This window comes from Girardinichthys multiradiatus, chromosome 12 (assembly GCF_021462225.1).
Source record: "Girardinichthys multiradiatus isolate DD_20200921_A chromosome 12, DD_fGirMul_XY1, whole genome shotgun sequence".
NCBI classification, from domain to species: domain Eukaryota; kingdom Metazoa; phylum Chordata; class Actinopteri; order Cyprinodontiformes; family Goodeidae; genus Girardinichthys; species Girardinichthys multiradiatus.
The window spans coordinates 4034531-4061395 of NC_061805.1; the positions used below are offsets into that span (position 1 = coordinate 4034531).

General features: G+C 41.5%; 1 protein-coding gene across 4 annotated transcripts in view; it reads right to left on the reverse strand.

Moving 5' to 3' along the window:
• Positions 1–25896, reverse strand: part of LOC124878045 (endophilin-B2-like) — a 41305-nt gene extending 15409 nt beyond the window's left edge. The window contains exons 1-7 of one of the 4 annotated variants that reach the window (XM_047381782.1): positions 25709–25896; positions 25130–25271; positions 22833–22844; positions 11600–11728; positions 10218–10351; positions 9984–10076; positions 9853–9864 (exon numbers count right to left, since the gene is read on the reverse strand). In XM_047381782.1, coding sequence (XP_047237738.1) covers positions 9853–9864; positions 9984–10076; positions 10218–10351; positions 11600–11728; positions 22833–22844; positions 25130–25271; positions 25709–25771 — 585 coding nt within the window. In that variant the 5' untranslated portion in view covers positions 25772–25896. The remainder of the gene's footprint in view (positions 1–9852; positions 9865–9983; positions 10077–10217; positions 10352–11599; positions 11729–22832; positions 22845–25129; positions 25272–25708) is intronic. The other 3 variants (XM_047381784.1, XM_047381783.1, XM_047381785.1) reach the window with 3 other exon arrangements.
• Positions 25897–26865: the final 969 nt, after the last annotated feature.

A 26865-nucleotide genomic window follows, 5' to 3' on the forward strand; every position in this document is an offset into this window, starting at 1 on the left:
TCTCGATTGACTTGCTCATGTGCAGACTGACAGTTTTGCCCATTCTTCTACTATAGCTCAAGCTCATTCAGATTGGAGAGCACATCTACTTTCAAGTCTTGCCACAGATCCTCAATTGCATTTAGATCTGGATTTTGACAGGGCCATTCCAACACACAAATATGCTTTGGTCTAAACCTATCTCTGGCTGGGTCTTTATGGTTGTTGTCCTGCTAGAAGGGGAACCTCCATCCCAGGCTCAAGTTCTTTGCAGCCTCTCATAGGTTTTCTTCTAGTATTGTCCTGGATTAAACTTCTCCACAACTTTCTCCCCGTGATCCTTGGTCTTCATGATAGTGTTTGTTCTCTAACAAACCTCTGAGGCCTTCATAGAACAGCCAGATTTATGCCGAGGTTAAATTACATCCAGATGGACTCTATTTAATAAATATGTGCCTTCAGAAGGAAAATGCTTGCAGTGGATTCAATTTAAGTGTATCTGAGTAACAGGTCTCAATATAAATGTATGCTACGGATTTTTGTTTTTTTATTAAATCTAAGTATGATTTTCATTCCATTTCACAATTCTGCTCTACACTGTGTTGGTCACTCACACAAAATCTCACTAAAAGCTACTGAAGGTTGTGGTTGTCACATGACAAAATGTGAAAAAGCTCAATTAGTCTAAAGACTTTTGTAAGGCACTGAACATAGAAATGATTATAGAAAACAAGATTTGGGTCTAAGTTCTGTCTGAAGCTGCATTTAAATATCGTGGGACAACAGCTTATAATAAAGGTGCCATCAAGAGCCCAGGAATTACCCACATTAACTGTAAGGGAGAAAAAAGAAGAGGGGAATTTACAACAGGCAGCATACTTTCATATTAGGTGTGTCTCAAGTTATAAAAGGACAGAGAGGTGATGCAATCACTGTATATAAATAAGAGCCGCCACACTGAAACCAGTGAGTCATCAGTCTTTCACTGACCGTATTAATCTCAGTGAGTGAGAGAGTGTTGATGTTAGTTTAAAGCTGTGATTTTATCATGCACATGCAAACATCTCAGCCAAGTGACTGTTTCATCATCACAACACAAAATGAAGTTGAAATACACAAACAAATATAAGATATTAAAAAAAAAGAAAGAAAAGGAACTAAAAGATGGCTTTGTTCCTGGCCAAAATACCAAATCAGTAGATGTTTGGTTAGATGTTTTATTTCGTACAAGTATTCAATACAAATAATGAGCGTGCTGCTGTTTTTTAACAAACATGCATCAATAAATGACCTGATGCAACAAATTTTTTCTTCCTCCCATCAAGTAGAAAATATGATATGGAGTCACTAATAAAACAACAGTAGTTAGTTGGCCTTCCTCTGGCTTTTCTAATAGCTTGGATCCTTCCAGTAGTTTAACAAAGGAAGATCAGTGATTTTCCTCCCGTTTCTGTGAGACCTGTCCTGTTATTGACCACACAACTGTGTTGTTGTTCCTGAGGAAAACTGTCAAGACGCTTTACTGAGGCAACATCCCCCTTCATCCTGGAAAATAACTTCATCCACAAACCTACGATACTTATTAAGATGGAAGGAGAAGAATTTTACATTTCATGTCTGTTCATTTACTCTAGAGCAGGGGCCTGCAACCTGCGGGTCCGGAGCTGCTAGTGGCTCTTTGGACCGTCCACAATGGCTATTAAGAACATGGTTAAAAATGATAAAAAGCCAACTAATATTTTTAAATATAGATATAATTATAAATGCAGTCTTTAGCAGTTTTTTATTGAATAATTTCATTGAATTTCCACAACAGAATAACATTGAAAGAAGCAGTAATTTTTCTATTCATTAGGTTGCAAACCATGTGCTTTTTTTTCCACTTTAATTTTTTGTACATTTGTACAAAATTTGTACATTTGGCAGTCTGCTGTAACAGCTAGTTATAGTATGTAAACTCTCTATCTAACTGTACACTCTCTGCCTTTATACACTTGTGCAGATGTGCTTTTCTATAACATAAACTACAAGTGATTTCATAGTTTACCCCTGTAATTAATCTGTAAAGCAACATAAATTTGTTTTTCAAATCAGAGCATTTCTGAGCTTAGTTAAGTCATTGATTTGTAATATTTTCATATCAAATAAAACATCTGAAGGAACACACTCAATGAGCCAAAATTCTATATTTTCTGTCTTCAGGTGCATTTCTAACCTAATGGTGAAGCTATGTGATCCATTTAGACTTCAGCCATGTACTGTATTCAAAGACAAGAAGTCTAATAGGTTTTTCTGGTTATATAAAAGATGTTAGATTTTACTAATAAAGATGGCTCTATTGCCACCTAGTGACAAAACGCTACGGCTTTTTCAGGGAGAACCTGACTTTTGTTAAAGCAAAACACATGACAACAGGATTTAAAGTAGAGCAGCTGGATTACGGACAAAATTATAATCACGATTATTTGGGTATATATTGAAATCATGAATACTCATCAACTTTGTAAACAGTGAATTTATTTCACGCCCTACAAACACTGTTTAAGTGTTTGCACTACAAACACTTAAACAGTGTTTGGTTTAGTTTCTTTTTGTATTTCTGAGTTCCATGTTGTAAAATTAAGCCAAATATTTTCATACCTAAAAAGCATCTAATCCGTTTTTGATTTAATATATTACCAAATCAAAGTGATATTTCTCACATTTAACAGCCCATGTTCAGTAAAAACAGCAGAAAATGTTTCAAAACAACTAAATATTCACTGTTCTTGTAGTTAATTGCTTGAATCACTGCCTGCAAGTCGTACATTTAGAAACATACTCGTTTTTTTAAACGGTGTAGCTCAAACATGTTTCACATGACATGGAAAACGTCCTTGTGACAAAGTGGGTGAGAACATCGTTTGTCCAAAGAGGTTAGTTTATTATTTTTACTTAATATTATTGTTTGATTTAATTTAGCTGTACCTCATCCTGTAGCCTGAAAACATTTACTATCTCTGGAGCGTTTTGCATCTTTACAGATTTACTATAACATTGTGGTTTAAAATAATTCTAAGTTTTGTTAAGTCTATTTTTTTACTAATTTAGTACCGTTGATTTGTGCATTTTATTTTGGGTTATGAACTTGTCTGACTTACCTGTGTTCCAGGAGCAAATGGAGACTATGCTGTCTCACTTTGTGTATTTATAGCTTTCTCTAGAAAGCTGATTACACAGGAAAGGGACCAAGTAAAGATGGGGGATACGAAGCTGTGGAATTTTGCTAAAGTTACTTTAAGGTTTATGTTTGCCTTAGCTTTGTATATATTGTTGTATGATTTAATGGATACACTAAAATATGGTTTGCATCAACAAGTAAATAATTGTGATGTTTAGTCATGTCTGGTATCTGGGATATTCCATTAGAGACCATTTTGTTTGACTAGCCAGGGACTATTTAAACAGAAGAATTTAGCTGTTCAGGAGGAGAGGACCAGGTCAGTGTAGCTGGGTGCACTTGACATTAATTTTGGTTGACTTATGTTCAGTTCAGTATAGCTGTGCAATGTTAAACTTTGAGTCAATATTTTGGGGGAATTTTTGTGAATATCTTTTTTTGGTCACAATATTTTGTAAATAAATCACCTGCTACACTGAACAACTGCTCACTGCCCTTCTTCAGCCACTTTGGCCAAGCTATCGTGACAGCCCTTATTTTGTTAAATAAAAGTGTTTCTTCCCATCACATTTTCTATGTATAATATGGTTCACATTTCTGTGATTGTGTCCTACACTGACCCACCACTGAGTCAGATGTTTGCTCATGTCTGTTTTTTACTACTTTGTCTGCACAGGATAATCTTGTTGACCCATGTAAGCTGTAAGAAGCATCTCTGTTAAGCAGGATGACAACTTGAGCAGATAGCCCGACTAATCCAGTTTACCAGCAAATATCAGCTTGTTATACTCCCAGTGATTCTCTATAGAAAGCAGAACAGCTAAAGGTTATCCTGCTCTGAGTAATAAGCAGTGTTTCATGAAAACTACATATACAAAATTTCAGCTTAAGGCTGTGTACATAAATAAATCAAAGTTCTAACTAATTGTAATAACCAATGTTATTTATTTTTCACAGCAGTGAAAATAAATGCTGCTTCTCTTTTATAAATCAAAGCAGTTAGGCAGTGTTAAATATTTCTAGGTAACATATTGTGATTATGTGGAAACACAGTATTTTACTCAAACTAACCCAACTCTTGTACAGAAACAAGTGAAGCTTTATATCTGACAAAGTCTTCAAAGTAAACATGGATCTTGTCTCTGAAGCAGCAGGCTGATTGCAGCTTAAGTTCTCTCTGTACTGTACTGCATACGACCGCCTCTGTTCTCTCCATGCTAATGAGAGCAGCCAGTGCTTAAACTGATTTCTAATAGACTTCTGGATGTTGTGTTGCACAGGGGTTGGACAATGAAACTGAAACACCTGGTTTTAGACCACAATAATTTATTAATATGGTGTAGGGCCTCCTTTTGTGGCCAATACAGCATCAATTCTTCTTGGGAATGACATATACAAGTCCTGCACAGTGGTCAGAGGGATTTTAAGCCATTCTTCTTGCAGGATAGTGCAGGTCACTACGTGATACTGGTGGAGGAAAACGTTTCCTGACTCACTCCTCCAAAACACCCCAAAGTGGCTCAATAATATTTAGATCTGGTGACTGTGCAGGCCATGGGAGATGTTCAACTTCACTTTCATGTTCATCAAACCAATCTTTCACCAGTCTTGCTGTGTGTATTGGTGCATTGTCATCCTGATACACGGCACCGCCTTCAGGATACAATGTTTGAACCATTGGATGCACACGGTCCTCAAGAATGGTTCGGTAGTCCTTGGCAGTGACGCGCCCATCTAGCACAAGTATTGGGCCAAGGGAATGCCATAATATGGCTGCCCAAACCATCACTTATCCACCCCCATGCTTCACTCTGGGCATACAACAGTCTTGGTGTTACGCTTCTTTGGGGCTTCTCCACACCGTAACTCTCCCGGATGTAGGGAAAACAGTAAAGGTGGACTCATCAGAGAACAATACATGTTTCACATTGTCCACAGCCCAAGATTTGCGCTCCGTGCACCATTGAAACCGACGTTTGGCATTGGCATGAGTGACCAAAGGTTTGGCTATAGTCAATGTATATTGACCCTGTGGAGCTCCCGACGGACAGTTCTGGTGGAAACAGGAGAGTTGAGGTGCACATTTAATTCTGCCGTGATTTGGGCAGCCGTGGTTTTATGTTTTTTGGATACAATCCGGGTTAGCATCCGAACATCCCTTTCAGACAGCTTCCTCTTGCGTCCACAGTTAATCCTGTTGGATGTGGTTCGTCCTTCTTGGTGGTACGCTGACATTACTCTGGATACCGTGGCTCTTGATACATCACAAAGACTTGCTGTCTTGGTCACAGATGCTCCAGCAAGACATGCACCAACAATTTGTCCTCTTTTGAACTCTGGTATGTCACCCATAATGTTGTGTGCATTTCAATATTTTGAGCAAAACTGTGCTCTTACTCTGCTAATTGAACCTTCACACTCTGCTCTTACTGGTGCAATGTGCAATCAATGAAGACTGGCTACCAGGCTGGTCCAATTTAGCCATGAAACCTCCCACACTAAAATGACAGGTGTTTCAGTTTCATTGTCCAACCCCTGTATTAGGCATAACAGTTTACAGTAGCGCCTCTTTAAGCCTTGTTCAGGTTTTAAAAATACTAAACAACATTTATAGTATTCACAGAGACATACAGTCATACAGAAGCTGTTTTATCATCTGGTTTTCAATATCAGGGGTTGGACAATGAAACTGAAACACCTGTCATTTTAGTGTGGGAGGTTTCATGGCTAAATTGGACCAGCCTGGTAGCCAGTCTTCATTGATTGCACATTGCACCAGTAAGAGCAGAGTGTGAAGGTTCAATTAGCAGAGTAAGAGCACAGTTTTGCTCAAAATATTGAAATGCACACAACATTATGGGTGACATACCAGAGTTCAAAAGAGGACAAATTGTTGGTGCATGTCTTGCTGGAGCATCTGTGACCAAGACAGCAAGTCTTTGTGATGTATCAAGAGCCACGGTATCCAGGGTAATGTCAGCGTACCACCAAGAAGGACGAACCACATCCAACAGGATTAACTGTGGATGCAAGAGGAAGCTGTCTGAAAGGGATGTTCAGATGCTAACCCGGATTGTATCTAAAAAACATAAAACCACGGCTGCCCAAATCACGGCAGAATTAAATGTGCACCTCAACTCTCCTGTTTCCACCAGAACTGTCCGTCGGGAGCTCCACAGGGTCAATATACATTGACTATAGCCAAACCTTTGGTCACTCATGCCAATGCCAAACGTCGGTTTCAATGGTGCAAGGAGCGCAAATCTTGGGCTGTGGACAATGTGAAACATGTATTGTTCTCTGATGAGTCCACCTTTACTGTTTTCCCCACATCCGGGAGAGTTACGGTGTGGAGAATAGAGGCTGACATTTTTTCGGGAGTCCCACGGGAATCCCGCGGGACGGGAGACAGCATCAGTAAAGATCACGTGATTGGGACGGTACAGGATAAAAAATGAACGGGAGCAGACGGGAGCGGGAGCTAACTAATAGGAGGGAAAATAAACTAGGATCAATTGTCTTTGGAAATGTAAAACTGAGACTTTGTTATAAACTTTAAGAAAAAAAAACTTGGATCGACGCCGCCATTGTGTAGTTTTTTTCCAAGAAGCCTATACTATAATGCGAGTCAAATGAACTACACGACCCACAAGCCAACAGTGCTTCTGCTCGATGTTTTCCTCCTGCGTTCAGGATGGAGGGAGCAAACACAGGGGGAGAACTGGACGTGGTAAAATTGGATTAGCAACGTAAAGTCAGAAATAAGGACTTATTTATTAAACTCATAGAGCTGACAGGAAAGTCGCAAATATTACTGAACTTCAGGAGTGTTGAATGTAGCGGTTTTAACATGCAGTCTGCTGCTTGTAAAACATGTTTAGTCGTAATCAAGGACACCAGTGATTAAGGGACACTTGTAAGGCAGATTCTGGATTAAATCAACCCTGCATCTCTTCGTCAAACCAAAAGTACCAACATGTGTCAAGTCTCATCTGACCAACAAAATTGCTGCATGTGCTCTAAAGATTTAAGAGGTAAGGTACGGAAGCCCGTGAGGGGACATGGGGAAATTTATTTCTTTTGCGTCTCCACGCAATACTTTTGCGTTCGGCATTTTGGAACAGCAGCACAGATGACAAACTGCTCACAAAACAAACAGCACTGATATGTCATTGATATGGTTTATTTGTCATATGCAGGTTAACACGCAGTAAACAATGCGATTAAATGCTTAGAATAAGAAGAACCGTTCAAATCACTATAAAAACAAAAACACTAATGGCGTACAAAAAAAAGTACACATCATGCAGCAGTAATAAGCAAACAAAGGGTCACAAATGTGGTTTCGTGCAGTATTATTGTTCAGTAGTTTGTTTGACAGCTTGTGGATAAAAACTGTCTTTTAGTCTGATTTGAAGATAATTTTATTTAAGGCAGATTTCAAAATAAAACTCAATAAATCTCAAAACGGGTGTAGTGTTTGTTTCATTTTTGCAGTTATCTGGTTTGGAAACTATCCCACAAAGTATTGCGAAATAACGCAAAGACTATTGCGTGGGGACACAAAAGAGAAAACAATTCCCCCATGTCTCCTCGCGGACTCCGTATAGAAAGGCTTCATCAAGGGAAGATATTAAATAAATATGTTGTGAAATAGAAAAAAATTGAATGTACCATTAAATGTACAATTTATTTAATACATCATTAAATATTAAGTGTACCACTAATTACGTCATGTCGTCTTTAAAATTATACTTAATTATTCAGTCGCACATTTAATTGCATAATATTCCATTTCATGATATGATGGTACATTTATTGTTTCTAATGATGTATTAAATAAATAAATGGTACCTTTAATTTAATGGCACATTTAATGTTACATTTCTTTCATGATACATTTACTTCACTTATGGGACATTCACAACATTTATTTATTTAATGATGATTTTATTGTATTAAATTTGTCCAGTTTGACCCTCCATTCTTGATGCCTGTATAGGAGGTCATGTCAGAATTTGAATCAGGTGAGCTGGAGCACACACATCTAAAGCTTGCAGGGAAGGGGTCCCTGAGGACCAGGGCTGTGAACCATTGAGGTACAGTTTCTAAATTATGAAGGTAATGCCTTTTTTTACCTTTTGTTCAACAAGTACAGTTCTTTTGCTGGGTGCATTTTTCTTTCGTTTCAGCATCTTGAAACATAAAAGTAATGTCATTGTTCAAAGGAAACAATCACTTAATAAATGAGTAAAATACAACTATGTACATTTTGTTTATTCAGCTAAGATAGGCATGGTCTGTTTCCTTGTTTGATATTTTATTATTTCTTAATTAATTTTCTTTTTACTTTAACTGGCCTTTACTACAGCTAAAAACAGGGACCTAACTGGTCCTTCAAACAAAGAAATTGCCAAAAGACTAAATGAAGAAAACAAAAATGGGAGTGGCACAGGAGTGGGAGTCTTTCTGAATGGGAGCGGTATGGGAGTGGGAGTCAATTTACCAGGAGTGGGACGGGACAGGATTTTTTTTTGTTATGCTGGCCTGGGATTGGGATGGGACAAGACATTTTTCTGTGGGAGCGGGATGCGACAGGAGAGAAAATCTACTTACTCCCGTGTCATCCTCTAGTGGAGAAGCCCCAAAGAAGCGTACCACCCAGACTGTTGCATGCCCAGAGTGAAGCATGGGGGTGGATAAGTGATGGTTTGGGCTGCCATATCATGGCATTCCCTTGGCCCAATACTTGTGCTAGATGGGCGCGTCACTGCCAAGGACTACCAAATCATTCTTGAGGACCGTGTGCATCCAATGGTTCAAACATTGTATTTTGAAGGCGGTGCCGTGTATCAGGCTGACAATGCACCAATACACACAGCAAGACTGGTGAAAGATTGGTTTGATGAACATGAAAGTGAAGTTGAACATCTCCCATGGCCTGCACAGTCACCAGATCTAAATATTATTGAGCCACTTTGGGGTGTTTTGGAGGAGCGAGTCAGGAAACGTTTTCCTCCACCAGTATCACGTAGTGACCTGGCCACAATGCTTAAAATCCCTCTGACAACTGTTCAGGACTTGTATATGTCATTCCCAAGACGAATTGTCGCTGTATTGGCCGCAAAAGGAGGCCCTACACCATACTAACAAATTATTGTGGTCTAAAACCAGGTGTTTCAGTTTCATTGTCTAACCCCTGTATATGTTACAGCAGAAGATGATCAACTTCTCTGCTTACGTCAAAATGATGAGAAAGGAAAAAATAAGTTCTGCAAATTACCTTTACGTCAGTAAGTATTCATACCCCCAGTCCTAGGTTTAGGTTTAAAAGCTCGTTTTACATTTCACATACAAATGCAAATTTTTTTCTACAGTTCATTCATTGTTTAAAGATGGTACTAAACCAAAATCTAAAATGCAGTTCAAATAAGCAAAAAGATCAGTGCAAACAAAACAAGGGAGACAGATGTAAGCAAATAAAATCATAATTCAAACATCGTCACTCATTACGATGCAGATATTGTTGGTCAGTGAGTTGTAAAAAAAATGCAGCTTGATGTTGCAGATATTTTTTCAGTCCACTGCTTTGACTTTTTAAATCTCTTTTTTTTTGTCTCGTCTCCAATAGAAGAGGCACTGCACATCAAAGTCAGTAAGACTGAGAAAAGAACTCAAGGTGTGCATCATACAAAGCAGTTTTTAATACTTACTGCACCCTCGCACTGCAAAGATGGTCAATATGCAGACAGTTAGTTATGGTTGAAACTAGCACACATTGAGTGCTTTTATTAGAACGATTAAAAGAAAAGATGTGGGGACGTGGGAATGAGTCAGGGCTTACCGCTGCCTTGGCCTCGGTCGCCTTTGCCTTCTTCACACGTGTTTTACAGGCGTCCAGGTCTAGGCGAAGATTCTCCAGCAGGCGGCGCTCTCTCTGTACAAAAACATAATGAGAATATGTAGAATTACATTTCTGAAATAATGTCAGCCTCCAAAATAAACTCATGAGCTTTGAAAAAGCTGGGAGGAGAGAGGTTTTTGCTATAACCATGCAGTCATTATGTCCTAGACTTACTGAAATGGTTCGCCAGTCTCCTTCCAGAAAGTTCCTGAGGGGAGTGAGAAAGCTGACGGCCGAGGTCTGTATGAACTCTCTCTCCACTGCTCCTAATCTTCTCTCACAGTCTCCAACCTTCACCAAAGTGCTCCCTTTAACAACAACACCACAAGTACTCATCTCATTTCATTTCATTCACTGTCCCTGTAGTTGGATATAAACACTCTAATTCCTCATTTACAGTTTAACTAACATTTTTTCAGGTTTTATGCTGTATCACCAATTCAAATAGTCTTTTCTCCATTTTAATCAAGCTAGTGAACTGGCCCTAGATTTATGGATTTAATTAGATTTTCACAAAACATGAAAAATAAATGCTGCTCATTCTGAAAACAAATATTTCAGAGAAGCTTTTCAGGGCAAAATCTAATGTTACTGTAGGAAAGTACAACGTCGAAGGACTAGTGTGTTCCTGTGAAGATGCTACATGTATGTAGGAACTGAGTTGCTCCAGTAGATGGCATCTTTCTGTAAAGTATTATTTCTCTAAAATCATGAAACCAGAGAAAAATGACCAAACAGGAGTTTTCTTACTTGTTGTGCCAAGCTTACACACATTGAAAGCCTACTTATCTAAAGTATGAAGTACGGTACCATCACGACTTTAACATAATCCTAGGATCAACTGTTTTACACACAGAGTGGATTTAGATCTACATTTGAAAAACTGAATGGAAACTAGAAAAACCATGGCATGTTACATTTTGAGCTGCTCCGAAACTCCAATCCATCTTTTTATACGACACTGAGATGCCAAAGTACCGGTAGGGGTGCACACCTCATGCATAAATCAGACCGTCTTATTGAATTTTTGAGCAATAGATTTCCTCAGTGAAGGCTACACAGATGCCATGCCTACTGATGCAGCAGCATAATGCAAAGAGCAGCTGGCCTCATTTGAAGCTGTATCGATCCTCAGACTTGCATAGAGGTAAAGACTATTTATTGCCTGCACTAGAAAACAGCGTGAGAAACATGTGGAATGGAAGGATGAGCAACCCTATACATTAGTACTGAACAGGCAGGTCAGTCATTCACAGCGTAACTACTTAAACAAGAAAAAAAACTTTTCTTATTCTGAAAAAGATCTCGAGCCAAGAAAAACGCTTTTTTCTTAAGTCAAGCCACAGATTAAAAGTCTTAGCCAACCAGATCGGGGCTGGTAGAGCGTGTCTTAGTGACATATTCATTTTAGTCGGGTGTGTTAAAGCAGCACCATATCTAAAGCTTGCAGTAAAACAGTGGCTTCTCAGGACCAGAGTTTAAGGAACCACTGGGAGCGAGACTCGATCTGAAGTTAAGACCCTTCAAAATGTGCTCTTTGGTGCTTATACACTCACCATATGGTGTTACGAGCCCAAATTCCTTTGCTGCATCTTCCATATACTGACCCAGCAGCTCTGCATTGGTAACTCTGGAGGGGGCCTTCATGTCCAGTTTTTCATAGAGAAACTCTTCAATTCTGGCACCTGCATGGGAAGTCACCAGTTTCATTTATGCAACAGTGGAGAAACAGAAACAGAAATGTAAAGTGTTTTCTTGGTTGGTATTTCTACCCATTAAATACTAGGACCAAAATGTTTCTAGCACTTCTTCACCCACTTGGTGATGTAGCACAGTTAAAAACAAAGAACTGGTAGGGTGAAGACTGCAGAAACACCTGAAATACTGAGAAGGAGGAAGGAGGAGTATTTTCAGCTGCTCCCTTGCTCAGGGGTCCCCACAGCAAGTCAGCACAACTTGCACACAAACTTGATGCCCTCTTCCTGACGCAACCAGGAATGACTGCTGGGTCCCCTGTATCAAACTTCCCCCACTAAATTTGAAACACTGAGGAACAACCTTATTAGCAGACTAACCTGTTTCAGCTTGTGGCCTTCAGTGACCCTGATGAAATGCGTCGGTCTGCTAATTAAGTCCCTTCCTCAGTATTCCAAGTGCTGCTAGTTTTCACCTATACATTAATACTAAAACTAAAAAAAATCAACCAAACATCTATGTGCATGACAGACAATAGTAACAGCAGGCTGAGGGGCTCACGGTGAGCTTTGGCATAAACGTCTTCTCCTGATTTGTTCCTAAGATGACACAGCAAACACAAAGCCATCCTTCAACATTGTGTGGAAATGTGCACCAGTCCAATCAGTCAGCTCCATACAGCCAAGCAAAGTAAAATGAAAATTAACCAAAGAACATTTTGTTAATTAGAGCTGCAACACACACTGAAATTACCATTACAATATGAATGTATGTAGAATGTAATGTTTTAAGTGACAGGCATTCAGACCCTTTATGCCCACAACCCATAAATATCTGTGGTGATGCTAAAGATGCTAAAACTCAGAGTGGAAAGGAGCATATGCAATGGGAAAGAAAGGACAATGTGTCTGGAAAATGTGGGTTAATATTTCTCAATTAAACATGTTCCACATATCATACAGCCCTATTTTCAATAGAAAAAGTGTCCTGTGATAGTAAAGAAGTATTTGATCCTTATGTTACAAGCGACCTAATCCAAACAGTGTGACTTGGACACATGGGTCTAACTAAAGCCTGACAAGAGATGAACTATTTAGTTTTTATAAATAATCATGCTTCTTCACTAGATGATGGCCATGCATCTAAATAATAAACAGTTTAAAGAGTTTCAGTCAGGCTTCAGAGCTCATCATAGCACTGAAACAGCTCTGCTGAAAGTCACTAATGATATTCTTATGGCCTCAGATAATGGACTTGTGTCTGTACTTGTTCTGTTAGATCTCAGTGCTGCATTTGATACAGTCGATCACCATATTCTCTTAGAAAGGCTGGAATATGCTGTAGGGATCAGGGGAACAGCGCTAGGCTGGTTTGAATCTTTTTGTCTGACAGATACCAGTTTATTCATGTAAATAATAAATCATCTTCAAACTCCAGGGTTAATAGTGGAGTACCACAGGGTTCAGTACTTGGGCCAATTTTCTTTACTATATATGCTTCCAATAGGTCAAATTATCAGGGAGCACAGGATAAAATTTCACTGTTACACTGATGATACTCAGCTTCACTTATACATAAATCCTGATGAGCCCAACCAGTTAGAGGTGTTGGGACCCACAGCCATGGTTACAATGTGAAAGACCAGTACAAACTTTCCTGGAACTTTCAAAATAAATTGCATTAACCTACTGCCGGCACAGCCAGGAAACGGGGTAACTGCAGACTTCCTGTGACGTCACTGTCCAAATAAAAGCACCGCTCTTGCTACATCCTGCCTCTTCTACACGGGTCACACAACGACCTGGACAGAGAGACCCAGCGCGCTAATGTCTCTTTGCTGGCAAACAGACATAACTCTTCAACTGTATCCAAGGGTGTCATAAGATCATGTGATCATATGCACTAAGATAAGCACAAATGAATCACTGTCTGTGTATCTGGTAGATTCATTCATGAACGGGAATTAAGGTACAAGCCTGGCTTGACTTTCTCTCTCTGAGGCCTGCAGAAACAAACGGTGTTCCAGAGAATTCCCCTGCAGAGACGCGGTCTCTACGAAGCCGAGTGGAGCGGTTTTCCCAGTCTGAAAGAAGGACAACAGTAGCCGCATCACCGTGGTAATGTGCAGTGTGGTCAGCGGTCAGAACGGGGCTCCCAGCCACTGCTCCGGAGGATAGCTGGAAGCTAACCCTTTGTTCACAGAGCTTTCTTCAAACTTCGTCGTCGCCCGGACAACTCCTCAGCATGGTTCATACGAGGTTAGGTGTTTGGGCAGAGTAATAGAGAGATATTTAGGATGAAATGATCTAAACGTTTTCATTTTATGAAGTTTGGTTTTGTTTGTGTTGAACTCAGCTATCTTAGTGCTAGCAGGCTATCTGCAGCACACGCGTTCAGCTTTGTGTTCTGTGTTTGTGTGTTTTTAAAGTTAAGACAAACTTTATTTAAAGGGGTGATTTTAACACAGAAGATTGATGATAACGCGGAGTCCGCGCTTATGCACTTTAACCCTTTTATTGACGGTATTTTTAAAGGTGTATGTTTGATTCTGGTGCTAAGCTATCAGCTTCTTTTGTTAGCTTTCACTGCTAACAGCTAAGAACATGTGCTTGCTGCTAAAGAATATTTACCCAGAAAGGTTGTTAGTTTTCAATCCAGTAAATAATATTTCCCTAAACATTATTTGACTAAATCTGATAACTAAGTAAACACCATTAAGCCCCATTTCTCCAGAAAGATTTGGCTCTTTTCCAAAATATTCCCTTAAATATTTTACCATTTCCATAGTAATATTTCTTTAATTATTATTTTAATAAGTAAAGGCAGCTAAGGAGACACCGTTGAGAATTAGTCATCCAGAAAGTTGGTTTTATTCAGCAGATCTTTCTATAAAACATTATTTTATTAAATAATATTTTATCTGATCTTGCACTGTGAATGGTTGTCTACAGGTATGCTGATAATTGCCTAAGTTGGTTCCAAGACTAACTTAACTTCACTTCCAGATTCTTCAAGATAATCCTTGATTCTCAAACATAAACATTGCATGGTAATGTTGCATCACTCTTTTGGTCATAGTTTCAATCATCTTTAATCAACTTGTTTATATTGTACATAGCCCATTAGTCTTCCTTATTCTTTAATTCTGCTTTGTAGTTTAGTTCGATTGTTTTAGCATAGTAAAAAGTTTGTTGATTGAAATGTTTGACTTTAAGTTGACTTATTTTTGTTGATAAATTCTTTTTAGTATTTTAAGAAATTGTGTGAATTCATTCCATGTGTGTGCAGAGCTTTGCTGTTCAATAATGTCAGAGCTTGGCTCCTCCCTTTGAATTTTGTCGTAATGCCACCGCCTTATTAGGCTGGTATTCACAGGATAACCCTTAACAGACTGAAATATTATTAGATAAAATATTAATATTAAATAATATTTTCAGATTCATAGTCACAACAATAGACTACAAGCATGTCTTGAAGACATAAAAACTTGGATGACTTTAAATTGTCTGCTTCTAAATTCAGCCAAGACAGAAGTTGTCATCTTTGGACCAGAGTCTTTAAAAAAGAAACTGCTTAGTCAATCACTTAACCTGGAAGGTATTAAATTGACCTCCAGTAATAAAGTAAAAAAACCTTGGTGTTATTTTTGACCAGGACATGTCATTTAAATCTCATAATAAACAAGTTTCTAAGATTTCCTTCTTTCACTTCTGGAATATTGTCAAAATTAGAAATATCCTATCCAGGAGTGACGCTGAAAAACTAGTCCATGCATTTGTTACTTCAAGGCTGGACTATTGTAATTCTTTACTATCAGGATGTCCACAAAATGCAGTTAAAAGCCTTCAGCTGATCCAAAATGCTGCAGCAAGAGTTCTGATGAAAATTAAAAAGAGAGATCATATTTCTCCTATTTTAGCTTCCCTTCATTGGCTCCCTGTTAAATCCAGAATAGAATTTAAAATTCTCCTCCTCACATATAAAGCCCTTAATGATCTAGCTCCATCATACACCAGAGATCTGACTGTTCCATATTCCTAACAGAGCACTTCATTCTCAGACTGCAGGTTTACAGGTGGTTCCTAGAGTCTCTAGAAGTAGAATGGGAGGCAGATCCTTTAGTCATCAGGCTCCTCTCTTGTGGAACCAGCTCCCAGTTTTAGTCCGTGAAGCAGACAGCCTGTCTACTTTTAAGGCTAGGCTTAAAACTTTCCTTTTTGATAAAGCTTATAGTTAGAGTGGCTTAGGTTATCCTGAGCTATCTCTCTAGTTATGCTGCTATAGGCTTAGGCTGCTGGAGGACATAATGACCATTTTCACCCTCTTCGTTACATTCTCACACTACTCTCCAATTCTGCATTATTTGCTGTTATTTCAGCTTTTAACTTTATGTTCTCTCTCTTTTCTCTTCCTAGAAGCTACACCTGGCCTGACTCTGTGTCTACCTTTGAAACCTTCCTGGAGACAGGCATCGTCCAAGCTTCTGCTGGCAACAACTTAATGCTCACCCTCTACCGATGATCTACATGGTCCTATCTTTCAGTGTTTAACCCTTTCTCTCTCCTAGACATGGCAATTGACTGAGCTTTTACTGTGACTAACTATGTGCTCTCTTTCAGACTCTAACCTTGAAAACAGACTCAGAGTTTATCTGTTCTTTCTTCCTAGATGAAACGACTAAAGGAGTGACATCCATTAACATTTACTTTTCCTTCCCATAGAAAGTACTCCTGGATCAGTGCTTCTTTGTTCTCTTTGTGTCTCTGCTGTTGGACCACTTGTTTGCCGAATATTGGGCCATTTGCACGTTGCTGGACGCCACTATGCCTTTCCAACGTCATCGGCCATTTTGTACCGCAGGATAGTCTGTCCTACAAAACCCAGCGGCCACTGCGGCTGATATGACGGGGACGTCCCAAGTCTGACGTCACAGGAGGTAATATAAGAAGGTGAACGCTTTAATCCATGCCTTCAGCTGGGGACCTTGACACGGTTACCATGCAACTGAAGCATCCCACTGGAGAAGAAGAGGTCCCACGTGGATTCTTCATTTATTCTCCTTCGTTGGCCAACGAAAAATTCATTAAAGAGGTTTCTGGAATGAGAAGGCCAGAAATTTCACTTTGCCGATCGAAGACATGAGTTTAACACGTAACCAAAAAACCACGGAGTTTCAAGGAGACGCAACTTTCCCTCCATGTTTTGTACCCGTCGACTAGTGACGGTCCGTCATAATTTTTCTACCTTTGCCACGAAGGAAGAAAACGGACTGCTTTGTTGAGTATCCGCAGACGCGTAGAACTCTTCACCCCCCCACCTCTCTACCTCTGCTCAGAGGAGACAACGACAAGTAAAATCCACCTTTTATTTTTATTTCTTTATTAGGAATAGCTTGGGCAGGGTAGAGGAGGTTTTAGAGTGATGTAGAATCGCCACTTCTAGTCTAATGTGTTCTGAATTGTATGTGCATGCCATTGTTCTTTTGAAACATGATTACGATTGTTTTCTGAGGCCGCCGAGTCTCGCAAGATTGTGCTTTCACCGTGTGAACACCTGGGAGCAGGTGCGCTGTGAAACTGGACTGCTATAATAACCTTATGGTGAAAATCAACCATTTTCTTTGTCTTCAACTTTATGTTTTATGAGTTGCCGCCAAATGTTTTATAACCCTTTGTGTTCTGCAACATCCCCAGCGGCTGGGGGATGTTTTATGGCTCACCGTAACTAAGCTACACTTTCTGGCGGGCTGCGCTCCCAAAGCTTCGTTCAACCATATTCCCTTTTTATTTTTGCCATAACTGCCATAACTGCTGGTTTTGATCTCATTCACACCCACTGCTGTTTTGTTTATTTTGTTTAGTTAGATATTTTACCCTTTTGTGTAGAACTTTGCATGTTTGATTAGGTGAAGATTATTGACTTGGATAGCGGATTGTATCAGGCTGTTGATTTAATAAATATTCACGTAGATAAAGAGAAGTCGTTTGCGTTTGTTTTGAGCAGGAGTGATTTGTCAGTCAAAATAAGGTTAAAGTTCCACACGTTTCGGCAGAAACGGTTGATTAAACAGTGACATCTCTGGTAATAGTTATCAATTATTACTGAGTATTTAACGGTTGTAGGTATAGGTGTCAAAGGTGTTGAGCCACAATTACAACACCAGAAGACATCTCTGGTTTCAATTCATAAATGAGGATTTTTGGTTAAGAAATTAATTTTCTCAAATTATGATTTTTAATTATAATTATTGATAAATATTAATTAATCAATAATCATAATCCCAACACTGCTCTGTTCTCTCAAACCCCCAGTGGGTCGTGGCAGATGGCCGCTCACACCAAGCCTGGTTCTGGTTCTGCTGGAGGTTTCTACCTGTTGAAAGGGAGTTTTTCCTCTCCACTGTCGCTACCTGCATGCTCAGTATGAGGGATTGCTGCAAAGTCAACGCCAGTGACTGTCTACTGTCTCTACATGCTCATCCAGGAGGAGTGACTGGTACGAGTCATTGACTCGATGCAATCTGCTGGGTTTCCTTAGATAGAAAAGCTTTTTATCCAATTTGAATAAATAACTGAATCTGACTGCACTGTCCAATGGTTATGATTAATTGGAATTTATGTACCTGACTTTGTGAAGTGCCTTGAGACGACATGTGTTGTGAATTGGCGCTATATAAATAAACTGAATTGAAAATTGAATTGAACTTGTGGAAAATTGCATGTTGAAAAGGAAACTGCAGTTTTGTTTGGGATCATTTACTGAGATCAGTGAGCTGTGTGAAGGCTTAAATCCCCCAAATAAGAAGTGCAGTTTAATGATGTAAGATGGAGAGAGGAATCCATGGAAAGCCACGATGAAGGTGGACATGTGAAACATGGCTGGAGCTAATCTTTCACTGAGACCTAAACTCCTGCCCTCTCTGCTTCAAGGCCTAATCGCATTGTTATACGTCATTCTGTTCTTGCAGCCTGGGTTTGGGAGTTCTTGTAGTTGGTTGTCAAGAAAAAGGATCTCCAATTTTTGAGAGTACACTTCCTAGTGTTATTGTGCTCTTGACAGGGGGATGCCTTCGCCCAAGTATTCCGGTGTGTAATTACAATGAACATAACACCTTAAGAACAGATCTCAAATGATCCACCACAAACGATAGAGGAGTCGAGTATCTTACTCCACCAAGCTGAGCAGACATGGTGTGATGTGATCCAAGATCCTTTGGCAAAGGCAAATAACTTGATTAAGACCATGGGAAATTGTGTCATCTTGTGACAAAAATAGCATATCTTTAGTTAAATATGTGTGGTCAGAGTTTAGAATATGTGGTGTCTTCACTGGGCTGTACTTGGTTAAATAAAGCTAATAATAAATATAACAATGTCTTCCAACATAGGGTCTGCTTTCCTGAAAGAAGCTATTTTCTCCACTGTCACTGTCAACACCTTTGGACAATTTTTACTGGTGATTAAATGCTAATGCCAATATTAATAATCCTTAGATTGTGAATACTTTTCTTTAAAGCTCTCTCTATGACAGCACAAAAGATTCTCTTAAGGACAGAACGTGGGTCTTTACAATCCATTTCCTAATCACAACATGTTATTTCTTCAGGTTGTGTGCATGAAGAAGGGAAGCATGATCCTAATTTCATGATATGATTTAAGAGGACCCCCAGTGGGCCCACCACCTGCGGGGGGAACCATGAGGGACCGGTGCAAAAAGTATTGGGTGGCGGACGAAGGTAGAGACCTCAGCGGCCCGATCCCCGGATGCTTAGGCTGGCTCTAGGGACGTGGAATGTCACCTCGCTGGGGGGGAAGGAGCCTGAGCTTGTGCGGGAGGTCGAGAGATATCGACTAGAAATAGTCGGGCTCGCCTCCACGCACAGCGTGGGCTCTAGAACCCATCTCCTTGAGAGGGGTTGGACTCTCTTCTACTCTGGAGTGGCCCACGGGGAGAGGCGGCGGGCTGGTGTGGGTTTGCTTGTTGGACACTCGGGTGAAGAGAGGGGCTAAGCTGTCCACTGATCACCACCTGGTGGTGAGTTGGATCCGCTGGAGAAGGAGAAAGCCGGACAGACTTGGCAGGCCCAAGCGCATAGTGAGGGTCTGCTGGGAACACCTGGCGGAGCCCTCGGCCAGGGATGTATTCAACTCCCACCTCCGGGAGAGCTTCGACCAGATCCCGGGGGATGTTGGAGACATAGAGTCCGAGTGGACCATGTTCTCCGCATCTATTGTCGATGCTGCTGCCTGTAGCTGCGGTCGTAAGGTCTGCGGTGCCTGTCGCGGCGGCAATCCCAGAACCCGGTGGTGGACACCGGCAGTAAGGGATGCTGTCAAGCTGAAGAAGGAGTCCTATCGGCTGTGGTTGGCTTGTGGGTCTCCTGAGGCGGCTGACGGGTACCGTGAGGCCAAGCGTGCTGCAGCCCAGGCTGTGGCAGAGGCAAAAACTCGGGCCTGGGAGGAGTTCGGTAAGGCCATGGAGAAGGACTACCGGTTGGCCTTGAAGCGATTCTGGCAAACCGTCCGGCGCCTCAGGAGGGGGAAGCAGTGGTTCGCCAACACTGTTTATAGTGGGGGTGGGAGACTGCTGACCTCGACTGAGGTCATTATCGGGCGGTGGAAGGAGTACTTCGAGGATCTCCTCAATCCTGCCATCACACATTCCATGGTGGAAACAGAGGCTGGGGACTCGGGGTTGGACTCTTTCATCACCCAGGCTGAAGTCACCGAGGTGGTTAAAAAGCTCCGCGGTGGGGTGGCAAGGCTTCGGGGGTGGATGAGATCCGCCCTGAGTACCTCAAGTCTCTGGATGTTGTAGGGCTGTCATGGTTGACACGCCTCTTCAACATTGCGTGGCGGTCGGGGACAGTGCCTCTGGACTGGCAGACTGGGGTGGTGGTCCCCCTTCATAAGAAGGGGGGCCGGAGGGTGTGTTCCAACTACAGGGGGATCCCACTCCTCAGCCTCCCTGGTAAGGCCTACGCCAGGGTATTGGAGAGGAGAGTCCGGCCGATAGTCGAACCTCGGCTTCAGGAGGAGCAGTGTGGTTTTAGTCCCGGCCGTGGAACACTGGACCAGCTCTATACCCTCTACAGGGTACTCGAGGGTTCATGGGAGTTTGCACAACCAGTTCACATGTGTTTTATGGACCTGGAGAAGGCATTCGACTGTGTCCCTCGTGATGCCCTGTGGGGGTGCTCCAGGAGTATGGAATCGGGGGCCCTTTATTAGGGGCCATCCGGTCCCTGTACGAGCGGAGCAGGAGTTTGGTCCGCATTGCCGGCACTAAGTCCGACCTGATTCCGGTGCATGTTGGACTCCGGCAGGGCTGCTCTTTGTCACCGGTCCAGTTCATAACTTTTAAGGACAGGATTTCTAGACGCAGCCAAGGGCCGGAGGGGGTCTGGTTTGGGGACCAGTGGATTTCGTCTCTTCTTTTTGCGGATGACGTGGTCCTGCTGGCCCCCTCTAGCCAAGACCTACAGCATGCACTGTGGCGGTTCGCAGCCGAGTGTGAAGCGGCTGGGATGAGGATCAGCTCCTCCATGTCCGAGGCCATGGTACTCGACCGGAAAAGGGTGGCTTGTCCTCTTCAGGTTGGAGGGGAGTTCCTGCCTCAAGTGGAGGAGTTTAAGTATCTCAGGGTCTTGTTCACGAGTGTGGGAAGAATGGAGCGGGAGATCGACAGACGGATCGGTGCGGCTGCCACAGTAATGGGGGCACTGTGCCAGTCCGTTGTGGTGAAGAGAGAGCTGAGCTGAAAAACAAAGCTGTCAATTTACCGGTTGGTCTACGTTCCTACCCTCACCTATGGCCATGAACTTTGGGTCATGACCGAAAGAACGAGATCCCGGATACAAGCGGCTGAAATGAGCTTCCTCCGTAGGATGGCCGGGCACTCCCTTAGAGATAGGGTGAGGAGCTCGGCCATCCGGGAGGGGCTCGGAGTAGAGCCGCTGCTCCTCTACATCGAGAGGAGCCAGTTGAGGTGGCTCGGGCATCTATACTGGATGCCTCCTGGACGCCTTCCTCGGGAGGTGTTCCAGGCACGTCCCACCGGGAGGAGGCCCAGGAGACGGCGCAGGACACGCTGGAGGGACTATGTCTCTCGGCTGGCCTGGGAACGCCTTGGGCTCCCCCAGGAGGAGCTGGAGGAGGTGTCTGGAGAGAGGGACGTCTGGGCGTCTCTGCTGAGTCTGCTGCCCCCGCAACCCGGTCCCGGATAAGCGGAAGACGACGAGTACGAGATTTAAGAGTAAATAAATTCAAACAAGAAGATCTAGCCCATTGCCAAAATTTTCTTCAGCTGAATCAAGTTGAATCCTTTTGTCCAAAGGACAAAAGGAAGAGCGTTTAAAGGATAGCACACAGCTTCAGTTAATACAGCTAGAAACCACCAATCAGGTTTGAAACCTGGGTGTAGTGATGGACTCAGACCTGAACCTTCAGAGGCACATAAAGACAGTAACAAGGTCAGCCATCTATCACCTGAAGAACATCTCCAGGATTAAATCACTAATGTTTCCACAGGACCTTGAAAAACTTTCATTACCTTTATGTCACTGTAATGTACTTTGCCTATTATGTTTTTTATTTTATTTTATTTTTCCTTCATGTGAAGCACTTTCAATTATCTTGCTACTGAAAAGTGCTATATACATAAACTTGCCTTGCCATTGATAGACATAATATATGACCAAACCAGTCAGAAACAGGGACAATAGAAGAGAAGGGACCTTGGCTCAAACACAAAGGTAGGGCTTTTCCACCACAGAGGTTGCAGTTCTTAACCGGGAAGGGTGCTAGAACTTATTCTTAACTGGTTAACTAGCTCCTGATGAAAATGGAGTGGTTCTGGAATAGCTCCAGTTTTTCAATGCTATGGCTAGAGCAGTAAAACACAACGGACTGGTGCTTAGTAGACTCTAGCACTATGATGCTCCTAATCCCTGACTAAAAAATCTGTCTTTGATCTCAGCACCAACAAATAGGAACATTTTCAATCCAGTCAATTACTCCTCTATGCAAATGATGCAAAGCGTGAAAGGTTTGCAGAGCAGGGCACTATAGGGGAAATGGGAGGCAGGATACTCACCAGTATGATCAACTGTGGCATGAAGAGTCAAAAAAATGATAAGTTAGAGCTCTCTGTCCTTATGTCACGGGAGGAAAAAGGTCAACTTTCCTTCATTTTCGGATTTTAATCCATCAGGACAAAATAAAATACTGTGGTCTCAACCGTAATTTAAATCTAACCTCTAGTGTAAAAAGGCACATAGCAGAATCTACACATTTATTAAACAAAGATTAAGCCAAAATGAAAAAGCAGTATATGAAAAAAACTAAGTACACCTCAAGATTCAACAGCTTGTAGAAGCATCATTAGCAGCAATAACTTGGAGTAGAGGTTTTCGGTATAAATATCAGTTTCTCACATTGTTGTGGAGGACATTTGGCCCAATATTCTACACTACGTTTGTTGAGGCTTGCAGGATTGCCTTTAATGAACAGTTTCCCTTCAAGTCAGGAGTATAAATACCTCGGTGTTCACCTGGACAACAGACTGAAGTGGAGATGCAACTGTGAACCCGTCTACAAGAAGGGACAGAGCAGACTGTACTTCTTGAGGAAGCTTAGGTCTTTCGGTGTTTGCAGCAAGATGCTACATATCTTCTATAAGTCTGTTGTGGAGAGTCTGATCTCTTCTGCCATCATCTGCTGGGGTAGCAGATGATGGCAGGGCCAGGGACTTAAAAAAGCTCAACAAGCTGATAAAGAAAGCTGGCTCTGTTCTGGGGACGCTGGAACCTCTGAAGATCGTTGTGCAAAGAAGAATGCTTCATAAAATGAGGAACATTATGGAGAACCCTGAGCATCCTCTTCATGAGACTCTCCTACAACAACAGTGTCTTCAGTCAGACGCTTCTTCAGATCTGCTGTAAGACGGAGCGCTACAGGAGATCCTTCCTCCCCACAGCCATCAGCATCTATAACGTTCTTTGAAGAAACCTGCATAATATGAGCTACAACATTTAATTTCCCTTTGGGATTAATAAAGTATGTTTGAATTTGAATTGAATTTGAACGGAATTTGTATATCACCTTAAAACAGCATTTTTTTAATTTAAAAAAATGTATAAAAGAATTAAAACTGTATTTTTTATAAAAACCAAAATAATTTCACTAACTAAACAATCTGCAACATTTGCCAATTATTTAGAAAGCTTGAAGAATAACTAATATTATAGGTTAACATAGAATGTTTTTTCTGACATAACATCCATTTTATGTCTCACCCACAGCATTTCAGTCAGGTGGAGGACTGAACTTTACGCCAATTCAACAATCTCACTATTATATCCATTCTGTTGCCGGTTGCCACTGTGCTTGGGATCAATGTCCTGTTGCATAACCCAATTTTAGCCAACAATTGGCTATGACTCAGATGTTCTCATATTTGAAATCAGGATACCATTCTAAGGAGTTCATGGTCAGTTCCATGACTGCAAACAGCTCAGGTCATCATTCCTCCACCACCGGGCTAGACTGCCGGTAAGAGCCGATTGTGCTGATATGCCGTCTTTGGTTTTCAACAATCATGGTGCTGTACATTTTACCCAGACATCTCTACTTTGGTCTCATCTGTGCAGAAGAACATTGCTCCAGAGGTCTTGCAGTTTAGATCTCAACCTTACAAACCTAAGTTGTGCTTCCACATTGTTTTTAGAGAGAAGAGGTAATCCCTCTAAATAAATCAGAATTGTTTGGTGTTTATTTTTAACTCATCCCAGACTGATGGGCAGCAACAGCTCCTTCCTTAAGGTAACTCCTGATGTTTATCTTCATTGGCATTGTGTTAAGACAAACCTGTATGGTCCAGACCACCAAACTGTCTTAACTCCTGTCTGATATAGGCAGAGATTCTTACTGATTATCAGTTAATTAACGCCTTTCCCTCCTAAATCATTTGGAAACAGCAAGGGTTCCACCCCCCACAGGGCCTCCCCCTCCTTACTTTGTGTTTTTTTAAATGAGTGTAGGATCTGTTGTGTGTTTCTGTACACTTGAGATTAGCATGACGTAATTTTAAACCCGATAAGCACCTGATTATTATATATTTGGCCTGAAACATAGAAAAATAAAACCTGAGAGAGGGTTTATAGGTTCTTATCTTTATAACAATGTGTTGGTTCAATAATATTTATAAACTGGTGATAACTTTTAGCAGGAATCCAGTGAGTCACCAAATAAAGCAAAAGTCCCAGGGCTGTCACTGTGCCAGCCTAATCAAGGTAAAGATGCCTGGGTCCTAAAATAGGTCTGCTTGGAGACACCCTAAGCTGAGGTACTGCCTCCAGCTGTAATGATACTTTCACTACATTGTAATCATACTTGGGTTGGGCTGCAGCAGGGACTCCGTCTGTCTGTAGATCTTCTCCGTCCAGTGTTTGGTGCAGTCAGCGCGGCCCATTAGGTTCTCAAAGTGAGCATCCAGCTCAGTCCTTTCCGCCTGGCCCAGCTTCTCCTCTGTGTACTGAAACAGGACACAGACACAAACTACACCCCGTCACCACTGAACCAATGCTAACTGCATATGCCAACAATGATTTAGGCTCAGGGTTTCAATAAATATTACCAATATAACGTCACTTATTGTCATGTGCTCATAGTTATAGGTTTACCTACTGTCGCTGCCAAATGTGTCTAAATGAATAAAAGTTAAAAGAATCGACTCTCTTCGTGAATTAGTAATACTTTAGCTAACAATGCCGACTGTGACATTAGGAGAGCTGTATTTCGTCGGCCTACAACCGAATATGGCGAAGCTGAAGCTGAATGTTGAAAGCATGTCTTGCTTGTTGTGATAATATGTGATGTTCTGTATTCAGCGAGGAGATAAGCTGCAGAGTCAGACGTCCAGAGAAGAACAGCTGGAAGGCAAAGTGAAAGGAAGAGCAGCGTCTTACATACCTGGACCGCTCGGGTGAAAAACAGCCCCGCACCGCTGGCCAACTTCTTTACGTTAAAATCCATGGCGGTAGTAAACAACGCTGGAAGCTCCTGATGTTCCTTTCGACGCAGCTTCTAACAGCATTAGCAACAAAAAATATGGTACTAGCCAAAGGAATCACGTGACCATCTTGGACGTAGCCTCATTACGTCAAACGCATTTGTTGCTGGCAGGTTATGCTAAAAAAAACGAACTTTTAAGACGATAGTTTGTGTTTTGATTTTTCTCTTGTCCTTGTAGCCGCTATTCACTCCCATCCAAACACTGAAGAATTAATTCCTTAAACAATTTCTCTACTTGGAAATTGTATGTTTTTTAATTTATTGTTTTCTTTCAGCTACCTCCTTTAGGGGTCGCCACCCCATTATATACCCAGCATCCTTCCCTGTCTCACCAACCCGATACATCTCCTTCACTGCATCCATCCTTAAACCTTTTGTGTGGTCTTTCTTCTCCCTCCTCCCTAGCTGCCATCCTTTTCCAAGATGTCCTCTTTACCTCATTTCTATATGTCCACATTATCTCTGCCTTGCATCTCCAACTTTGTCTTCTTACTGCACAACCTGACCTATCCCGCTGAAAGAATATTTCTAATCCCATCCATTTTGATCACTTTTAAGGAAAATGTTTACATCCCTATCACTGCCACCGCCAGCTCAGCCCCATCCTTCTGTTAGGAAATTATTTCTAACAATACATCACAGAAGGTCACTAATGTCCTCTAAATCTTTCCCTGTCACTCCACAATGTTGACACCAGGTACTTCAAAGGATCTACCCTTAACAACTCCATTGTTCCTCTTATCTCCCTCTAGAGCTTCCCTCCACCTCTCTGTGCTGTATTCTACTTGCTACCCACTCTTACTGCAGATCACAATGTTGCCTGTGAACATGATTTACCACCGGGACTCTTGCCTGATCTCACCCATCAACCTGTTCATCTCTACGTGAACAGGAAGGGGATTAGAGCTGATCACTGATATAAACACAACTCTACCTTGAGCCCACATGTCACCCCTACTACACACCTCACCTTAATGTATGCTCTTCACTACCTTCACAGAAAATTCTCTTGCCTATCATCCGCCTTGTCTAGGTGTACAAAGATGCAGTGCAAT